This window comes from Oncorhynchus nerka, linkage group LG2, assembly GCF_034236695.1.
Source record: "Oncorhynchus nerka isolate Pitt River linkage group LG2, Oner_Uvic_2.0, whole genome shotgun sequence".
Taxonomy (NCBI): Eukaryota; Metazoa; Chordata; class Actinopteri; order Salmoniformes; family Salmonidae; genus Oncorhynchus; species Oncorhynchus nerka.
Genome location: NC_088397.1, coordinates 44,788,776 through 44,809,320, shown reverse-complemented (window position 1 = coordinate 44,809,320; position 20,545 = coordinate 44,788,776). Strand labels below are relative to the sequence as shown.

At 43.3% G+C, this 20,545-nt stretch overlaps 1 protein-coding gene across 7 annotated transcripts in view; it reads left to right on the top strand.

Moving 5' to 3' along the window:
- The window catches only part of tead3b (TEA domain family member 3 b), a 38,156-nt gene extending 18,121 nt beyond the window's left edge, over positions 1 to 20,035 (top strand). For 2 of the 7 annotated variants that reach the window (XM_029670917.2, XM_029670928.2), the window contains 13 exons: positions 4,314 to 4,378; positions 4,759 to 4,821; positions 4,947 to 5,009; positions 8,683 to 8,694; positions 12,220 to 12,348; positions 12,518 to 12,561; positions 12,702 to 12,758; positions 13,548 to 13,612; positions 14,004 to 14,140; positions 14,328 to 14,501; positions 15,517 to 15,660; positions 17,452 to 17,604; positions 17,819 to 20,035. In XM_029670917.2, coding sequence (XP_029526777.1) covers positions 4,314 to 4,378; positions 4,759 to 4,821; positions 4,947 to 5,009; positions 8,683 to 8,694; positions 12,220 to 12,348; positions 12,518 to 12,561; positions 12,702 to 12,758; positions 13,548 to 13,612; positions 14,004 to 14,140; positions 14,328 to 14,501; positions 15,517 to 15,660; positions 17,452 to 17,604; positions 17,819 to 17,932 — 1,220 coding nt within the window. In that variant the 3' untranslated portion in view covers positions 17,933 to 20,035. The remainder of the gene's footprint in view (positions 1 to 4,313; positions 4,379 to 4,758; positions 4,822 to 4,946; positions 5,010 to 8,682; positions 8,695 to 12,219; positions 12,349 to 12,517; positions 12,562 to 12,701; positions 12,759 to 13,547; positions 13,613 to 14,003; positions 14,141 to 14,327; positions 14,502 to 15,516; positions 15,661 to 17,451; positions 17,605 to 17,818) is intronic. The other 5 variants (XM_029670944.2, XM_029670961.2, XM_029670952.2 and 2 more) reach the window with 5 other exon arrangements.
- Positions 20,036 to 20,545: the final 510 nt, after the last annotated feature.

Genomic DNA, 20,545 nt, shown 5'->3' with positions numbered 1-20,545 from the left:
AAATCCTGCCCTGACGTGAGGCCGGGGGAATTTTAACGATTGCACTGCGTGTAATGCTTTCTACTTCACACAGTCTCAGACTGCTAGCCTAACACCGTGGCCTCCAAAACCAAGCAAGTCATCATTATCCCTACCATTGGGAATTATATCTGGATTTTTCCAAAAGGAATGTTCTTGTGGGAAACCTTGGTATTCCGTGATGACTATTAACCCCGGGTATCATGTGGCGCTCAGAATTGACCAGATTTCCTCAATGGTCAGAATGTCAGATGACCTTGGAATGGAAAATAGAATGTGGAATACATTTTTTTTTTTAAATCAATAAGTGGAAAACCCCCAAAATGGTAGGAACATAGATGCCAGGCCATGGTTCATTCCTGTGTCTGTTGGGACAACTGAGCACCCAGCGCATTTTAAGGGGACAGACAGGTGGAAGACAGGGATCTTTGGTGGATGAGTGTGTGTCAAAAGAAATGTGGCCCGTCTCGTTTTGTGGTGGGGCATTGCTGACATGTTGTTCACCTGTGTTATCGCTGGAGGAAGACGTTGCCAAGCCCTGAGCACACCTCCGCCTCGCCGAGCCCTGCAGCTGTCACAGCTGCAGTGCACTCTGGGTAAGATTTTTTTTTTTTAAAGACAGCAAATGGGGCGCTGGAGGGAAGCTCATGTCTCTTAGTGACCTTCGCGAGCTGCCAGGAATGAGTGATGGGTTCATTGCATGCACAGAGTTAGTAGAGGGACAGAGTAATATAAGCTGCAGTGGGTGGATGAGTATTCTACACTGTGCATCGGTTTGATAGATGGGAGAGGATAGACTGACTGAGAGGGCCTGGTGTTTCCCTGTTAGCCTCTAGCTGAAATGTCAGGCATGTTCTCTGTGATGGCCGAACAGTATGGTAGCAATTTTAGCATTACCTCAATGTGAAAGGTGGGAGAGAGTTATGGAGCGAGAGAGAGAGAGCTTGATAAGAGACAGCAGGAGGGAGGGAGAGACAGTGTAGCAGTGAGTTACCTCCGCTCCCCATCTCAGTGTGGAAGTGGAAAATTCCAGTGGACAGGCAGTAAAAGGAAAGGATAGGCGTGTCCTGGCAGGGAAGAGGTTAAAACACAGCAAAGTCAGCCTGCGGGGGCTCTGCAAACTGCACTGAATGGGTGTTGAGCAATCTGAGAGAGCGAAAGAGCTAGAGAGAGGTGATGGTAAACAGGGCGAGGAAGAGGTGGGGGGAGATGCGATAGAGATAGGAGGGAGAGAGAGGAAGATGTACAAAAAGTCCATCCTCTGTGTGTGTGTTTGTGTGTGTGTGTGCACAAGTTGTATTTCTCGGTGGTGTGTGTGCCAACCTGTCCACCACCTGACTTGGGGCCTAGGAGGCCCCTTCCCTTCCGCCTAGCTGACCCCTCTGTTTAGTCTGAACAGGCTTAGCCAGCCTGCCTCTCAAACCCAATATTCTACTTTGCAATAGTCATGTCAGGCCAGGCAAAAGACAAGCTTATTACATGGTTTTCAACCCAAGATAGTTACAACATTTAATGAAGACACGCAGAACACAACATTTCTTAGAACAGCCTCTGTAGATTAAGCTCAAGTCCCGTTATTTTTGTGCTGACAATCTGTATTCAGTAGGGATGGCACAGATTTTTCGAAGCAATTACATGCTGACCACACCGGTCACGTTGCGTGTGCAAGCTTTGAAAAATAAAATGTACACATGCATGTTATTCAATAATTTCATCCAAACTGCTCGCGTCTGTGTGGCCAGGTTCTACTTTAGACGCTTGACGTGCTGCAAGTCCTACGATAATATAGCCATGTGGGTGATTGAAAGATGAATCAGGTCCACACCTTAAAGTTGGTTGCCAACCACTATATAAAATCCACAGAAGAACAAAGATGAACGAGGAGAGCTTAATCAAATGAACTAAAAAATAACTAGGTTTCCCCATTTTATCTGTGGATTAATTGTCAGAGTAGAGAACACACAATTTTGTATGACTATATTGGTACAAATTCTACAAAGATTCAGCAAAAAAAAAGGAACATATTCGTTTCAGATAAAACAACAACCAAATGATTATCTCCCAGGACAAATTACCTAGCAACAGTCGTGTGTGTGTTTCGATCTGTCCCCAAATAATATAGTTGGTTCAGTTGGTTTTTGGTACTTTAACCTGCGTGTCATGAGAGCATCTGGTGGGGATAGACAAAATCAACATACCCACGATGGCGCACGCAGCCGGTTTGGTCAGCATGTTAGTTAGTTCCACTGCTCCCTCAGTCCAGGAGATTGAGAGTAGCAGTTGGGCTAAGGAGAGTAGGGGTCAGTGGGCCAGGCCAGGGGGTAGGGGGGTTATAATTGTTCTCTCCCACCTCCTGACTGCGACGGTCAGTGGCAGGTGTTACTGTCCGTTGGGTAAGGGGTCACACACATGGGTTGTTTTGGGAAGTGAGGGGTGTGTGGTGTGTGGGCAGCCTTGATGCCAGGTGGCAGTTTTTGGCAAAAACAGTTATGGCTTTGTGTCTCCTTCCAGAATTATACCCTCAGCTGCCACCCCCTCCCCCATACCTCCCACTCCAATACCGTCCCCTCACTCCACCCTCTCCCACAGCCCTACCAGCCAACTCTTGGACGTGAAGCCCATTAGCTTAGTGCTGTGCGCATGTGTGTGTCCGCAGTCCTTTACAGGCACTGGCTGCGCTCGCAGGGCCCTGGCCAATCAGACTGGCTAGCACAGATGTGACAAGCTGGGAGGAATGCTAAGAATGCGGAGGCGCTGGGGCAGGCGTGTCCCTCCTGAGCCTGGGGGAGAGGCAGAGGGCTGGCCGGCTGCTGAAGTTTAGTGTCGGCAGAGCAGGCAGCTCAATGGTGAGAGAAAGATAGAGGCCAGCTAAACTCAGCTCAATGGAGAGAAAGTGAGAGGTTGGAGAGAGAGGCCAGATAAGCTCAGCTCAATGGAGAGAAAGTGTGAGAGAGAGTGAGAGTGAGAGAGTAATTACACCAAGCAGAGCAGAGCCTAAAGGAGGCCAAGGGCCAAGGAGTGTGTGAAAAAGGCACAATGTTAGCTTTTCTCCTGTCATTATGTCTGCGGTGCTGTCTGAAGTCAGTTGGTCTGGCCTGTCACAGGGCTTTTTTTTATCCTTGGTTTGCGATGCGAAGCTTTAGCTGTCCTTTGTTCATAACCTGGACTGTGTGTGTGTGTGATTTAGAGAGAAGTGTAATGAACTCATGGCTGGCTCTCAGTTACTCTCAGTGAGTGAGGGAGTCATTATTCATGATGGTGCAGCTGTTGTCTCCCTTTCTTCTCTCTCTCTCTCTCTCTCTCCTTTCACATACATACACACACTGATGCACATTCACATTGACCCTCTTGGGGAAAATTCCAATAATTTATCTTACCAGCAAATGTCAAAATTATATGTTTTGAAATGCAGACTCCCCTACCTAGGACAAAGATACAAACTGTACCGGGCAAGCCAACAAACATGACCAGACAAGGCTGGTAAATACTAATTGCTTCGAGCATTGACAGATTCCATTGTTCTGTTGCTCTCTCATTTGAAAAACATCCAGAGAAGTTGCATTCAAATAAAAAGTAACCCTTTTGAAGCCCCTATCATCTGTCAGGACTAAAGCCTTTTAAAGCCAAGAATAGAAGGCACTTCGTTGCCGACCTGTTTGTGCAGAATGTCGAGTGTAGATGTTTACAATACATTTTTTTTAAAGAGAACAAACACGTTTTTCAAGTACTGCGTGTGTAATTATGTGACCGCTTGATCTAAAAGTCAAACACGCTAATGAAATAAAGAAAAAGAAAGCTGTTGAAACAGTCAGTCGCAGTTGTATTATATGCTTGTAAAAAATATTTTAAAAAATGTTAGCCATGTCTCAGTGGTATATAGGAATGTTCACCCACTGACTGAAAGGTTGGGTAATCTGTGTGTTCCTAAGAACCACCTTTTGGGAGATGAATGGTGTGCTTCACCTTGTATTTTGTTCAGCCCCTGTAGATATTTAGCCGCATACCCTTTAGCTCCACCTTGTGTTTGTTGTGTAGAATCATGGGCAACTTTTATCCGGAGCCATGATAAAAGTTGCACCTAGACACAGATCTAGGATCAGTCTTTTCCTTTCCCGAATCTGAACAACCCTAGGGTGGAAAATGCTTAGCTGATCATAGATCATGCCCACTCCTTGATTATTTCTGCACCAGCTCTAGAAAAGCCAATGTTTCACAAATGAACGCCTAAAATGTGTGAATCAGATTTGTCTCTTTTGCAGCTGTATTTTTTCATGGAATTCTTCTCCCTATTCCAGGTCGCAATGAGTTGATAGCCAGGTACATCAAGCTGAGGACAGGCAAAACCCGCACAAGAAAGCAGGTATCAATATTAGATTTTTATTTTTAGAGCAATGGGCTGATAAAACCAATTAACCATTCAGACTCAAACATTTATACGGACGTCATTTACCTCAATTTATTGTTAGAAGTCTTGAGGCTGGAGAAACTACAAGACATGTTAGATATACTGCAGCTTTAACATCTTTTGTATTAAAGACATAACACCATCCAAAACAAATATAAATAATGTGTATATATATTTTTTAAAGTAGCGTGTGAATTGCATTAATTTCATGTTTGAGTATCTGTATAATATTGTGTGTTTGTGTGTGTAAGCGCGCGAGCAGGCATGCATCTGTGTGTGTGTGTGTGCGTGCGTGCATGCTCTATGATGCTTAAAACTGTCTCGCACCCCTTTAGGTATCTAGTCACATACAGGTGTTAGCACGGAAGAAAGTTCGAGAATACCAAGCGGGTATCAAGGTAGGTGCAACCGAACGGGCCTCCAGCCAACTGTGACTGGGCATCTCTTTCCTCTTTGGTTATGGCCTCTCTTCTCTTCTCTCTGTCTCCTTTTCTCTTTCCCTCTTGGCTCTTCTCCTCTGCAGGTTTCTAGCCATTTGCAAGTTCTCGCCCGGAGAAAATCTCGCGAGATCCAGTCAAAGCTGAAGGTATGCGCTTCTCTGCGGGCTGGGCAGGGCGGGGCTGGTCAAGGCTTTGCTTTGCGCTAACCAATTAGCTCCATTTTGTGCACTTTAGTTCCTATTACAGCCATACATGGATTGGTGCTCCATGACTAGAAAATACCAGTGGTGGCAAACAGCACAGTGTGAGACTCTCAGTCTGCATAGGGGGGTGTATGGGCTTGAGGTCACTGCATGACTCATCATTTAGGCTAACGTGTTTGGGGGAGAATAGCTACCATGCTAAAGCTAGTAGCTACCATGCTAAAGCTAGTAGCTACCATGCATGCACGGCACAGAGAGCTTACAGGCTAAAAACATGGTCATCTTTTGACCATTGAAATACATCAACGTTTAGTACAGTACAAAGCTGTAAAGAAATGATATTATAGCATGAGCCGGCTTCATTCTACTGCTTGTCATGTATACAGCAACTCAGCCTGTGGTGTAGCCTAGAGCAATGCTGTGAGCAGTATGATCTGTCTATGGTGAAAGGTGTTGGCACATGATGGCGTTGTCGCTACAGCTCCACGTCTGTCCCTACTGTACCTATGCCAGCAATGCTTCTGCCGATAGGCTTTCCTCAGCTCTTCCTCTGCCTTCAACCCTTCTCTCCGCTCTGACCCCAATCTCCATTGGATCTATCGGAATGTCCTCCTGTATGAGAGTTAACTACTCCAACTGTGTGCAAAGACCTAGAGCTAAATGTTATATTGAAACCTGCATGCATGTTTATACTACTAGAGCAGTATGCTTAGAACAACTGTGTTAGCTGTATACTTCTATTCCACTTCTAGACCATATTGAGTATAACCTATTCCTTCGAACCTGATTCTCCTTTGAGTTTGATGTTTCTAAGCTTCTATTCAGCAGAATATATGCCACTTGTCTTTCGTCCATTGGAGGATGGCAGGCAGGTGTTTGTTATATCAATCCTCATCCAACTCTAGGTCTGTAATCTAGCCCTCAACCCTAAAACAACTGCAAACATAACACAAAGTGAATCAACGTTTTGGGGCGGCAGGTAGCCTAGTGGTTAGAGTGTTGGGCCAGTAACCGAAAGGTTGCTGGATCAAATCCCAGAGCTGACAAGGTCTGTCGTTCAGCTCCTGAACAAGGTAGTTCACTGGTAGGCCATTGTAAATAAGAATTTGTTCTTAACTGACTTGCCTAGCTAAATAAAAAAATAAAAAATACAATAGCGTGCCTGAGGAAATTGCGTTAAAGTGTATTAAATGAATAATTTAGCAAAAAATGCAATTGGTAGTTCACCATTTGCCTTTATTGGAAGTTTATTGGACCTTTAGACTTCTCTATTTATTAAGACAGGAAGTATTCTAGTTGACCGTATCTAGTAGAGAGAATCTGATAAGATAGGGAACCCCCCCCATTATTTTATCACCCCAATGTTTGGACATTTCTTTTTCCCCATGAGGGGGATATTCCCTACATTATTGTACCTACTTGCGTAGTTCCTGTCCCATAGTTAAATTCGGCTCCCCTTTGATGTCGATATCCCTTGATTTATTCATGGCTCCTTCTAGGTTATTTAGCGATAACTATGCAAGTAATGCCATAGTTGGTATCGTGTTCTGCTCTAGTCCTTGTATTGAGTTTAATGATGTGAGATATCTGCAGCTCACAAACTAAGAACCAAAATATATAATAAATGATTACCTGTTATAAGTGCTTATGATGTTTTATTATTAACTCGTACTATGTTCTGCCTTGTATGGGAAAATATATATATATATATATATATATACACACACATGCATACACACACACTGCTCAAAAAAATAAAGAGAACACTAAAATAACACATCCTAGATCTGAATGAATGAAATATTCTTATTACATAGTTGAATGTGCTGACAACAAAAATCACACAAAAATGATCAATGGAAATCAAATTTATCAACCTATGGAGGTCTGGATTTGGAGTCACACTCAAAATGAGTGGAAAACCACACTACAGGCTGATCCAACTTTGATGTAATGTCCTTAAAACAAGTCAAAATGAGGCTCAGTAGTGTGTGTGGCCTCCACGTGCCTGTATGACCTGCCTACAACACCTGAGCATGCTCCTGATGAGGTGGCGGATGGTCTCCTGAGGGATCTCCTTCCAGACCTGGACTAAAGCATCCGCCAACTCCTGGACAGTCTGTGGTGCAACGTGGCGTTGGTGGATGGTGCGAGACATGATGTCCCAGATGTGCTCAATTTGATTCTGGTCTGGGGAACGGGCGGGCCAGTCCAAAGCATCAATGCCTTCCTCTTGCAGGAACTGCTGACACACTCCAGCCACATGAGGTCTAGCATTGTCTTGCATTAGGAGGAACCCAGGGCCAACCGCACCAGCATATGGTCTCACAAGGGGTCTGATGATCTCATCTCGGTACCTAATGGCAGTCAGGCTACCTCTGGCGTGCACATGGAGGGCTGTGCGGCCCCCCAAAGAAATGCCACCCCACACCATGACTGACCCACCGCCAAACCGGTCATGCTGGAGGATGTTGCAGGCAGCAGAACGTTCTCCACGGCGTCTCCAGACTCTGTCACGTCTGTCACATGTGCTCAGTGTGAACCTGCTTTCATCTGTGAAGAGCACAGGGCGCCAGTGGCGAATTTGCCAATCTTGGTGTTCTCTGGCAAATGCCAAACATCCTGCACGGTGTTGGGCTGTAAGCACAACCCCCACCTGTGGACGCCGGGCCCTCATACCACCCTCATGGAGTCTGTTTCTGACCGTTTGAGCAGACCCATGCACATTTGTGGCCTGCTGGAGGTCATTTCGCAGGGCTCTGGCAGTGCTCCTCCTGCTCCTCCTTGCACAAAGGCGGAGGTAGCGGTACTGCTGCTGGGTTGTTGCATTCCTACGGCCTCCTCCACGTATCCTGATGTACTGGCCTGTCTCCTGGTAGCACCTCCATGCTCTGGACACTACGCTGACAGACACAGCAAACCTTCTTGCCACAGCTCGCATTGATGTGTCATCCTGGATGAGCTGCACTACCTGAGCCACTTGTGTGGGTTGTAGACTCCGTTTCATGCTACCACTAGAGTGAAAGCACCGCCAGCATTCAAAAGTGACCAAAACATCAGCCAGGAAGCATAGGAACTGAGAAGTGGTCTGTGGTCACCACCTGAAGAACCACTCCTTTATTGGGGGTGTCTTGCTAATTGCCTATAATTTCCACCTGTTGGCTATTCCATTTGCACAACAGCATGTGAAATTTATTGTCAATCAGTGTTGCTTCCTAAGTGGACAGTTTGATTTCACAGAAGTGTGATTGACTTGGAGTTACATTGTGTTGTTTAAGTGTTCCCTTTATTTTTTTGAGCAGTGTATATACACACATTCAACAGGCTCAAAAGGAGATGATACCAAGTCATTATGAAGTCTTATAATGCATTTGAGTGCATCATAATGCATTCCACCTATTGTCTTTTAGTTAAAGTGTCACCGAACTTTTCTTCAGGGCTAAGAATTTTTTTATTTCAACATCCTAGTGGCCTACAGTACATCTTGAACTTTATTATTGCTGTATTTAGTATGTACTGACACAGGCTATAAGCAAGCCCATAGTCTATCAGCATATCCATTTAGGTATATGCAGTTAGATGTGTATACTAATCGTTTCTCTTTCCTTTGATTCAGGCCATGAATTTGGTAAGTGGATTTGACTTTTGCGATTTGCTTCCCCCCTGCTTGGCGGTGCCAGTGCATTGTCCACTCTGCTAATGCCCTCTGCTGGCATGGCAACCCAACCCCGACTGCTATCCCATAATAAAGAAATGCTTAGGGGGAAGAAAAAAAATTGGGGAATGTGTGTGCTTGGAACCACATTGCTGTGCATCGTACCTGATTGTGCTAAACACTGAGCAGCTTGCTTGGGCAGGGGGATTCTGCTTCTCCGGGGGCTGCGTCTTCTGAGATACACTTTCCTCTCACAAGCCAGGCCTTCTTTGTAACGCTTGTTCAGTGTCTGCTAAATACATAAACACAAGGAAGGTTTGCAGCAGCATTAGCAAACATTTCATGTCAGTTCCATGTCCATAGGCTATTGTAATCCAAGAGAACGTTAAGGCATCGGCCTCATTCAGATAAACGCTTTGATTCCATTGAGCGTCACTTAGAATTCATTTCAATGTGATTTTCTTGTCTAATTCTGAGGCAAAGCATTTGTAGCGCATAAGTTCAGGGAGCTTTATATTATAAGACCCCATTCACCACCAATGTGTACTGTGCTAGTTAACCTAGGGATGCACTTACACCATTTAGTGCTCGAATCATTACAGTACATTGTAATATTGTAGAGAAAACAAACGTTGCCCGTGTTCCTGCATCTGGCCGGAGTCTATAGTCGGTTATAAACTGGGTGGTTCGAGCCCTGAATGCTGATTGGCTGAGAGCCATGGTATATCAGACCGTATACCATGCATATGACAAACTGCTCTTTATCACATTGGTAACCAGTTTATAATAGCAATAAGGCACCTCGGAGGTTTTTGCTATATGGCCAATATACCACGGATAAGGGCTGTGTCTAGGCACTCCGCGTTGAGTCGTAACCTAAGAACATCCCTTAGCTATGGTATATTGGCCATATAACACACCCTCTTGGGCCTTATTGCTTAATTATACTGCACTGCAAATCACCACTACCGAATGAAGGAACAAATTAATTAATGCAAATCACTGCTACCTGGGTCACACACGACCTGTGTTTTTGTGACTTTCATTTGACTTTGTTAACGCTAAAGATTTTGCATTTGAAAACTCTTTGGGTCAGATTTCTTCTGCTTTTACAGACACATTTCATTCCCATTTCAAGACATGTAGTAATACTACCCAACAAGGCTAATGTAGGATATGCTGTTTCTCACCCTAGAAAATGTCAAATTCTCATCCCTGTGCAACTACACCAAAAGGCATTGGCCTTTCAGATCCACTTTACTCCCCCCCCCTCTATTTCTGACAGGGGTCCTGATATCACTTTAATTCACAGCTCCCATACCAAATAATCGTGGGGAGTGTAGTGCAACTTAACTGTCCCCTCTGTACTTTGTGCCGTGACACTAGTTTCGTGATATTGCTATAGTGTGTCAGATACTGGATCTGTGGAAGTTGTGAGACGCACACCGAAAGTGACGTTTAAGCATTATTGTTGGGGTAAACGTACAAGTAGGGCCGAATGCTCTTGAATGTCCAGGTACAAACATGCCAAGCTTAACCATAACCATCTACGCTTGATTTTTTTTATATCTCTGGCAATTACAATCAGCAGAACATTCCAGACAAATCAACTGCAATCTGACCAAATACAGTGCATTTGTCAATGCAGCGTTATGAAACAGAGGATTTTTTTCTATTGCAGTCGTATTTCCTATTTTGTCTTTTTCCATAATGAGAGTGGTGGCGTCAACCAGATTCTCTCAGAGACAAACTCTTTCTGAAGGATGTTTTCCTTCAAGGTCTCGGCTAAATTAGAATCATGTGACTCCTGGAATGTTCTGTTTGATTATGTGGCTTGAAAGCTTTTTCATCTGCGCATTGTTGAATGGTATAATTAATCATACCAGTGTATAGATGTTCTCTTCACGGCTTCTTTTCAATTACTGTAGCCAAGTAGTACTCCAAAACGTTGTTGCTGCAAAGTGTTCATTTTCAAGACTCAGATGTGTTGTATGTTTATTTAAGAGCCTAATGAGAGTACATAAAAAGCTCAGATATTTTAGATTACAGTATAAATGTTGTGATAGTAGTAATAAACTGAGCAAAAAAAGAAACGTCCCTTTTTCAGGACCCCGTCTTTCAAAGATAATTTGTAAAAATCCAAATAACTTCACAGATCTTCATTGTTAAAGGGTTTAAACACTGTTTCCCCATGCTTGTTCAATGAACCATAAACAATTAATGAACATGCACCTATGGAACGAACAGCTTACAGACAGTAGGCAATTAAGGTCACAGTTCTGAAAACTTAGGACACTAGAGGCCTTTCTACTGACTCTGAAAAACACCAAAAGAAAGATGCCCAGGGTCCCTGCTCATCTGTGTGAACGTGCCTTAGGCATGCTTCGAGGAGGCATGAGGACTGGCCAGGGCAATAAATTGCAATATCTGTACTGTGAGACGCCTAAGACAGTGGTACAGGGAGACAGATCGGACAGCTGATCGTCCTCGCAGTGGCAGACCACGGGTAACCACAACTGCACAGGATCGGTACATCCAAACATCATACCTGCGGGACAGATACAGGATGGCAACAACTGCCCGAGTTAGACCAGGAACGCACAATACCTCCATCAGTGCTCAGACTGTCCGCAATAGGCTGAGAGAGGCTGGACTGAGGGCTTGTAGGCCTGTTGTAAGGCAGGTCTTCACCAGACATCACCTGCAACAACGTCGCCTATGGGCACAACCCACCGTCGCTGGACCAGACAGGACTGGAAAAAAGTGCTCTTCACTGACGAGTCGCGGTTTTGTCTCACAGGGGTGATGGTCAGATTCACTTTTGTCGTCGAAGGAATGAGGGTTACACTGAGGACTGTACTCTGGAGCGGGATCGATTTGGAGGTGGAGGGTCCGTCATGGTCTGGGGCGGTGTGTCACAGCATAGCAAGAACTGGCAAATCTGGTGCAGTCCATGAGGAGGAGATGCACTGCAGTACTTAATGCAGCTGGTGGCCACACCAGATACCGACTGTTACTTTTGATTTTGACCCCCTCCCCTTTGTTCAGGGACACATTATTCAATTTCTGTTAGTCACATGTCTGTGGAACTTGTTCAGTTTATGTCTCAGTTGTTGAATCTTATGTTCATACAAATATTTACACATGTTAAGTTTGCTAAAAATAGTTGACAGTGAGAGGACGTTTCTTTTTTTGCTGAGTTTAGTTGTAACTGTTTTTGTATGACTATTAAACCAACTGTGTTTCTCTTGGGGCACTGTGAGTAGCCTAGTAGTTATGTCACGCCAGTGTACAAAACATTAAGAAACCTGCTCTTTCCATGACAGTCCGACCAGGTGAATACCTGTGAAAGCTATGATCTTTTATTGGATGTCACTTTTTAAATCAACTCAATATTAGAAAAGGTGTCCTTAATGATTTGCACACTCAGTGTATGTACTAGGTATTAGACTGCCCCCTAGTGGTGCATCTCCCTCACCTCTCCCTTCTCGTCCACAGGACCAGGCGTCTAAAGACAAGGCCCTCCAGAACATGGCAGCACTGTCGTCTGCTCAGATTGTGTCACCGAGCCTGATCAAGAGCCAGCTACCCCCGCTGCCCCATTCCCCCTACCCCCCGCAAGCCAGGGTGAGCCCTTATACGCTGGGTTTGAGATTTCAATGATTGCTCGCTCTGCATTGACACTATTTACAAGTATTTAAACATTATTGTTATACTAGTAATTGATGCAGGCTGTGAAAACAGTACAGTAAAGTACATTTCCTGAGCAACTGATTCTGTCATCTTCGCCTTACAGTTTTGGCCAGGCCCTATCCCAGGACAACCTGGCCCCTCTCAGGAGTGAGTATGACTTAACTATCTGTTGAGTGACAGGTTCAGGTTGTATGTTTGGACTGTGCGCTTGATTGATTGATTGACACTTGGTGTGGAGTGGTGGGTTTTCTTTGGCACGTTTAACGGATCGCATTTGTGCACATCAGGCTGGTTCTAGAGCTCAACCCGGGAAGGATTCCTGGGCTTGGCCGCAACAGCTATGCGTAAGTTCCTTCCTAGTCTAGCTATAGCACAAGGCAGCACTAACTCTGCTTCAGTATGCTTCCTGCTCTCATTCGACAACCAGGCCACAGCCAGCTTCACGCCCGAGAGCGAGAAGACCAATCACAATGCTGGAGTTGTCTGGAACGTTGTTCCGTTCTGACCATTTGGAATGTAAATCACAAAGCCATTCGTGATGTAAAAACGTCACACAAAAAGGCGATTTCAAGACAAACTGGCAGCAGAATCAGTCCCTGACATCACCTAACTTCCATATTCATGTTTGTCATTCCAAATTTAAAGAAACTCTTCCATTGACTTCAAAGCATTACTTGCACACAGAAAAAGCATATGGATTTGTACGGAATTGGCCCATTGGGAACGTTGGTGTGACACTCAAGCAGCCCTCTGAAATGATGAGTGTCACAAATGAGCTGAGAATGTCCTCGTGAAGGATAAACATGTATCAAATTAATCGATCAATCAGAGTACGTAAATAGCATCACTAAGTGTATGACGTAGTGCAATATGACAGAGTTAAGCAGAGGTGGACTTACACCTAGCTGGTGCAGCCACATGCCTATGTTGAGACACTAGTCATAACACTGTGGATCCACGTCTGTCTGACATGCCAATGAAGCCCAAAGCCACATGCCACTAGCATAACCAGGTTTCACGTGGAATTTCAATTTCGGAAATGTGTTTTTTCAACTAAGAGTTGGATAAGGAATACTGAAAAGTTTGACTCATAAATGTATAATAACAATGATGTGACGATCGATCTCTTTCAGTATCAAACCTTTTGCACAGTCCCCATACCCAAACCTACCAGGCCCTGCTCCCCCACCTATATCAAGTGAGTATAGAGTACAATTTAATTCTCATTCATTCATGCTTCATGATTTCTAAAAATATGTTTTACACATGAGACCAGTCCCAAGTTGGCAGTAATGAAACTCGATTTAATAAATAAAATAATGTTTAACCTTTAACTAGGCAAGTCAATTAAGAACACATTCTTATTTACAACGACAGCATACCGGGGAACAGTGGGTCAACTGCCTTGTTCAGGGGCAGAATGACAGATTTCGGTTACTGGGACAACGCTCTAACCACGAGGCTACCTGCCGCCCCAATATAACATACACATCAGCAATATATCTGGTGCCTAACATTAATGCAGAAATTAAACATCTTCCGAGACCTCAGCCGGACTGTCTCTCTCGCGCTCTGTCTCTCTCTCTAAGCCTATGAACCCTTGGCACCCCCCCTCCCCCCGGCTGCTACGGCAGTACCCGTGTGGCAGGACCGGACCATCGCCTCCTCCAAGCTGCGGATGCTAGAGTACTCTGCCTTTATGGAGGTGCAGAGGGACCCGGACAACGTGAGTCACCAAAACCAACGACAGCACCCAACCACGTTAACCAAAACAGTCCTATTTGCATATAAAAGCCTTTGTTTGTACGGTACACATAGTCAAGACGAGCCAGACTAGCATGTCTAGCACTAACTCAATATGACTTCTGTCGTCGCAGCTGGTCTGACCATCTTTCTCTCTCTCCACCCTGCAGTACAGCAAACACCTGTTTGTCCACATTGGTCAGACCAACCCTTCCTACAGCGACCCTCTGCTGGAGGCAGTGGACATCAGGCAGATCTACGACAAGTTCCCAGAGAAGAAAGGCGGACTCAAAGAGCTTTATGAGAAAGGCCCCCAGAATGCCTTTTTCCTAGTCAAATTTTGGGTGGGTAATCACTATTGTATTTATTACTGATGGTTTGACAAATCTATTTTATTATTCTTTGATCCTCACCTTGAATGCTTTACAGCAAGGTTCCCAAACTGGCGGCCCGAATTTGATCTGTGGGTAGATTTATTTGGTCCCCCAAGTTGAATCCAGGTGAAAACTATGATCCCTTATTGATGTCACTTGTTAAATCCCCTTCAATTAGTGTAGATGAAGGGGAAGAGACTGGTTAAAGAAGGATTTTTAAGCCTTGAGACATGAGATTGTGTATGTGTGCCATTCAAAGGGTGAATGGGCAAGACAAAAGATGTAAGTGCCTTTGAACAGTGTATGGTAGTAGGTGCCACACTCAACAGTTTACCGTATGTATCAAGAAAGGTCATCCACCCAAAGGACATCCAGCCAACTTGACACAACTGTGGGAAGCACTGGAGTCAACATGGGCCAGCATCCCCGTGGAACGCTTTCGCCACCTTGTAGAGTCCATGCCGCAATGAATTGAGACTGTTCTGGGGGCAAAAGGGGGTGCAACTCGATATTAGCAAGGTGTTCGTAATATTTTGTGCTCTCAGAATTTTGAAAATCTGTTCCCAAGTATTTCCACGTACAGTATAATAGACAGGCGTGATCGTATACAAATGTAAGCAAGGTTTGAAACGTTGATGTTTTAGGAGAATATTATCTGTTTGGGCTTCTTGCAGTCTACAAATGATTTGTAATTGGGTGTCGGGCCCCCTTACCATTAGCTCAAGAAAAAATATATAATATATATCTGCCTGCAGATTAATCTGGTTGAGGATCCCTGCTTCACAGGGGAATGTGTGGTTTGAAAACATAATTGAAAAAACAGAAAAATACATCTTTCACACATTTAAACCTACACTGTCACACAGTCCCTTTTGGTGGTTTGATTATTCTAGAGTAGAGTAGAATAAGGAAAAAAATACATTATTTGAGGTTTTAGGCCTGTTAGCTGAGCGTTTATCTGACTCGGTGTGACCCCTCTCTGCAGGCGGATCTTAACAGCAGTGGCATGCAGGACGGCCCAGGCTCCTTCTATGGAGTCAGTAGCCAGTACAGCAGCTCTGAGAACATGACCATCACAGTCTCCACCAAAGTCTGCTCCTTCGGCAAACAGGTGGTCGAAAAAGTAGAGGTGAGGCCATTTTCAACTGGGTCTGCATTATGGTCACAAAAACAGCCGCCAGGCCGCCATGGTAAATTAGGAGGTGCACTTAAATGACTTAACTGGTTAGATTAAGGTTAAACGAAGTGGGAATTCAATTGTGTCAATTTACTCTCTGAAATTATACGGTATATATTATATATATATATATATTACATACACCTTAGACAAATACATTTAAACTCAGTTTTTCACAATTCCTGACATTTAATCCTAGTAAAAATTCCCTGTTTTATGTCAGTTAGGATCACCATTTTATTTTAAGAATGTGAAATGTCAGAATAATAGTAGAGAATGATTTTATTTATTTCATCGCATTCCCAGTGGGTCAGAAGTTTACATACACTCAAATTAGTATTTGTTAGCATTGCCTTTAAATTGTTTAACTTGGGTCAAACTTTTTGGGTAGCCTTCCACCATAAATGTGGTGAATTTTGGCCCATTCCTCCCGACAGAGCTGGTGTAACGGAGTTAGGTTTGTAGGCCTCCTTGCTCGCACACGCTTTTTCAGTACTGCCCACAAATGTTCTATAGGATTGAGGTCAGGGCTTTGTGATGGCCACTCCAATACATTGACTTTGTTGTCCTTGAGCCATTTTGCCACAACTTTGGAAGTATGCTTGGCGTAATTATCCATTTGGAAGAACCATTTCAGATCAAGCTATAACTTCCTGACTGCCTTGAGATTTTGCTTCAATATATCCACATAATTTCCCTTCCTCGTGATGCCATCTATTTTGTGAAGTGCACCAGTCGCTCCTGCAGCAAAGCACCCCCACATGATGCTGCCACCCCGTGCTTCACAGTTGGGATGGTGTTCTTCGGCTTGCAAGTATCCCCCTTTTTCTTCCAAACGTAACGATGGTCATTATGGCCAAACAGTTCTATTTTTGTTTCATCAGACCAGAGGACATTTCTCCAAAAAGTACGATCTTTGTTCCCATGTGCAGTTGCAAACCATAGTCTGGCTTTTTTATGGCGGTTTTTGAGCAGTAGCTTCTTCCTTGCTGAGAGGCCTTTCAGGTTATGTTAATATAGGACTCGTTTTACTGTGGATATAGATACTTTTGTACCTGTTTCCTCCAGCATCTTCACAAGGTCCTTTGCTGTTGTTCTGGGATTGATTTGCACTTTTTGCACCAAAGTACGTTCATCTCTAGGAGACAGAACACGTCTCCTTCCTCAGTGGTATGGTGGCTGCGTGGTCCCATGGTGTTTATACTTGCATACTATTGTTTGTACAGATGAAGGTGGTACCTTCAGGCATTTGGAAACTGCTTTTTTCTGAGGTCTTGGATGATTTCTTTTGATTTTCCCATGATTTCAAGCAAAGAGGCATTGTATTTGAAGGTAGGCCTTGAAATACATCCACAGGTATACCTACAATTGACTCAAATGATGTCCATTAGAAGCTTTTGATAGGCTAAAGCCATGACATCATTTTCTGGAATTTTCCAAGCTGTTTAAAAGGCACAGTCAACTTAGTGTATGTAAACTTCTGACCCACTGGAATTGTGATAGTGAATTAAGTGCAATAATCTGTCTGTAAACAATTGGGAAAAATTACTTGTGTCATGCACAAAGTAGATGTCCTAACCGACTTGCCAGAACTATAGTTTGTTAGCAAGACATTTGTGAAGTGGTTGAAAAAACGAGTTTTAATGACTCCAACCTAAGTGTATGTAAACTGTATTTACCTCAACTAAGATTGTTTGCTGTTTTGGGTAAGAGTTTTAAAATCTCTCTGTGTGTGAATTGCAGACGGAGTACGCCCGAATGGAAGGAGGGAAGTGTGTCTACAGAATCCACCGCTCTCCCATGTGCGAGTACATGATCAACTTTATCCACAAGCTCAAACACCTGCCAGAAAAATACATGATGAATAGTGTTCTGGAAAACTTTACCATCCTTCAGGTAACATACTGCATTGCAAGATACTAACTAAAATTTGGCAATGCACTGACATTTCAACTGTGGTCATAGGACTATAGCTGGGTGATCCGTTTTTGACCTCATGTTGTTTTGCTTTGCTAATTGATTGATTGATGATATTTACTGTCTCTCACCTGCTGCAAGACCATAGCTGGATCACGTTTCTTATCTAATTTTGACGCACTTCCTCCTTCAGGTGGTGACAAACCGTGATACTCAGGAGACCTTGCTGTGTATAGCGTTTGTGTTTGAGGTCTCAACGAGTGAACACGGGGCACAGTACCACGTCTACAGGCTTGTCAAAGACTGACCCACCCACCGTTCTGCAGGGAGGTTTGGGAATCGGCTTCCAAAGTACTGCGTGACACAATCTGTACAGTACACACAGACTGCTCAACTGCCAAGAAACATTTAAAAACGACGTTAGAATGAACTGACATGAACAGATTTTATACTTCCACACATGTTTTGGTAAAATAGGAAAAAGGATGAAGTCTCAACAGACAGGAACGGCAACTTATTAACCATATATTTAAAATGTGCTAAGACAAAGTGGGTCATATTGGTAATGACAATAAATGTACAGTAGCTTGAGATGTTTTCACTGAGGGAATGAGAAGGTGTCCAAGGTTAAGAGAGTTGTCTCCAAGGGAACACACTCTAAGCAATATGGGAATAAGTGTATAGATTGGAACGGTACAGCTACAAGGACCATCGAAGAAGAGCAAACCCAAAATAATCAAAGTAGAACTTTCCTACCGAGTGGTGTTGATGAATTAGATAGCCAAGAGCCTTTCTCCAAAGACAAGTATTGATTGATTGCCAGCCTCTCTGGAATGCCTTATTTACTACCTCTGGTCTTTAAATAAAACAGAAAGAAACCAGACAGATATAAAATGCATAAATTAATTGGAAACTGAACATTACTATGCAGCTCACCCTTACCTAGATCCTCGAAGCACACTTCTTATCCAGGCACATTGTGTGACGGACAGAGATGGATGAAACTCTTATTCGTCTTCAATTGATGCGTTGTCATGAATGGTTACACGTTTGGCTGCAGCCCACATGTACAGTAAGGGGATAGCGCGATCAGATCATTCAGTTTCGAAACCCTTGGCTTATTGGGTCTAGACAACAACACATGTATGTGCTGTGGTGCACTTAAAATATCAAGAAAGGGTGAAGCAAAAAATATGTTTATTTTCTGCCTTTAGTTATGATATTGAAATGAACTGTTTCTGTACTGTGAGTCAGTGGATGCTACAGGAATATGTGTTACATAGGAGTATTTTGGGGACGTGTTTATATTTGTGATTGACTTTAACTCGGCACAGAGACTATAGCTGTTCTCTTAGAGTGGAGGGGATTCAACACTGTTTTCTTAAAAACATGGCTTGAGAATTCGCCCGATTAGAACTTGCCAAATTGTAACTGACCAAATGTACGGGTGAGTTCAACTAATGTAAGAACTTCAGGTTCTCTTATCTAATCTCCCCATTTGAGCAATCCCAATTGATGGATTTCACATTTAGTCTGATTGTAAAACCTACATGATGTAAGAGAAGTTTCTCTTTTGTAACGTAACCAATAAAAACAAAAGCTCCCTCTTATTTTATGAGTTTATCAACAAATTCTACTCTTAATTTGTCAATGCCATCAGCCAATGAAAAACAGCTTTTATGTTTCTAAAAATACCTATCCTCTCTGTGCTGTGGTGTGTGACCATTGATTGTTATTTATATTGAAACAAATGGTGGGAGGGCTGGGCTGGGCTATGGGCCATGTGTTTATCCTTTGCCATGGCAATGGAGGTGTTACAAGTATTGCTGAGCTAAACTTTATACTAAAGACAAGATAACTGTCATCCCATGGATCTAGATAGGGGATAGTCTCTGCCTTGGATGGTTCACTGGGCTTCTGTCAGAAGAATTCATACATCAGACTTTGTATGGTGGATTTAGTACACCAGGATTTGAATGTCATACTTCAAAAGCTAGACTTAAAACAAATGCTTAATCTTTACTAGCAGATGTCTCAATTGTACTTTTTTTTTTTACAGGCCCCTTTTTTTATTATCATAATTCATATTTTTGTTTGTTGTTTTCTTTTGACTTTCATTGGAAGCCATATGCATCCATTGAAAACGTGTTTTTGTTGACATTGATGATGAGATCTTATGTATCATAATCTGAATGGTGTGGGCAAATTTTTTTGGTTAATAGGTGGTTTACTGTGGCCTTGGTTACCAATTGTGCATTGCATTTTTGTATGTTATCTTTGAAGTAAGGGGGGGGGGGGTTGTATTATATAATCCAATCAAAAAATATGTATAATCTAACAATAAAAGACGCATTGTGCCTTTGGGGCCATTTTTCCCCAGAAAACCCATTAAAACATGTTTGTAATTTGAGTGGTCAATGCAGTTCTTTCCAGATTAGATACATTGTCTCTTAACTATTGTAGATGGCACCATTGTTAAACTGTTTAAGTCAGTGCATGTGCAATATATTGTGCAGTACACTTCCCTTGGTCCTTTGTCACATTTCTAACTATGATGTAATTTCACAATTCCGTAGCCTACTTGAGGACAAGGACAAACACAAGAGTAGGCCGCCACCAACCTCCTGTGGAGAAGGCTTTATTCAGGTATATTGTCAAGATACAGTATTTTATCATATTTGTATGCACTGACTGGAGAAATCAATGTTTGACACAGCCTTTTAGGGAAAATTAATGAACCCAGATTCTCAGAGGCTCAAGCACAGACAGGCCAGATGTGTAGGTCCAGTCTGCCCCAGTGTCTGTGCGTTATGATGCTTTTAATACCACTTTTTGTATTTAACCAGGTAGGCTAGTTGAGAACAAGTTCTCATTTACAACTGCGACCTGGCCAAGATAAAGATAAGCAGTGCGACACAAC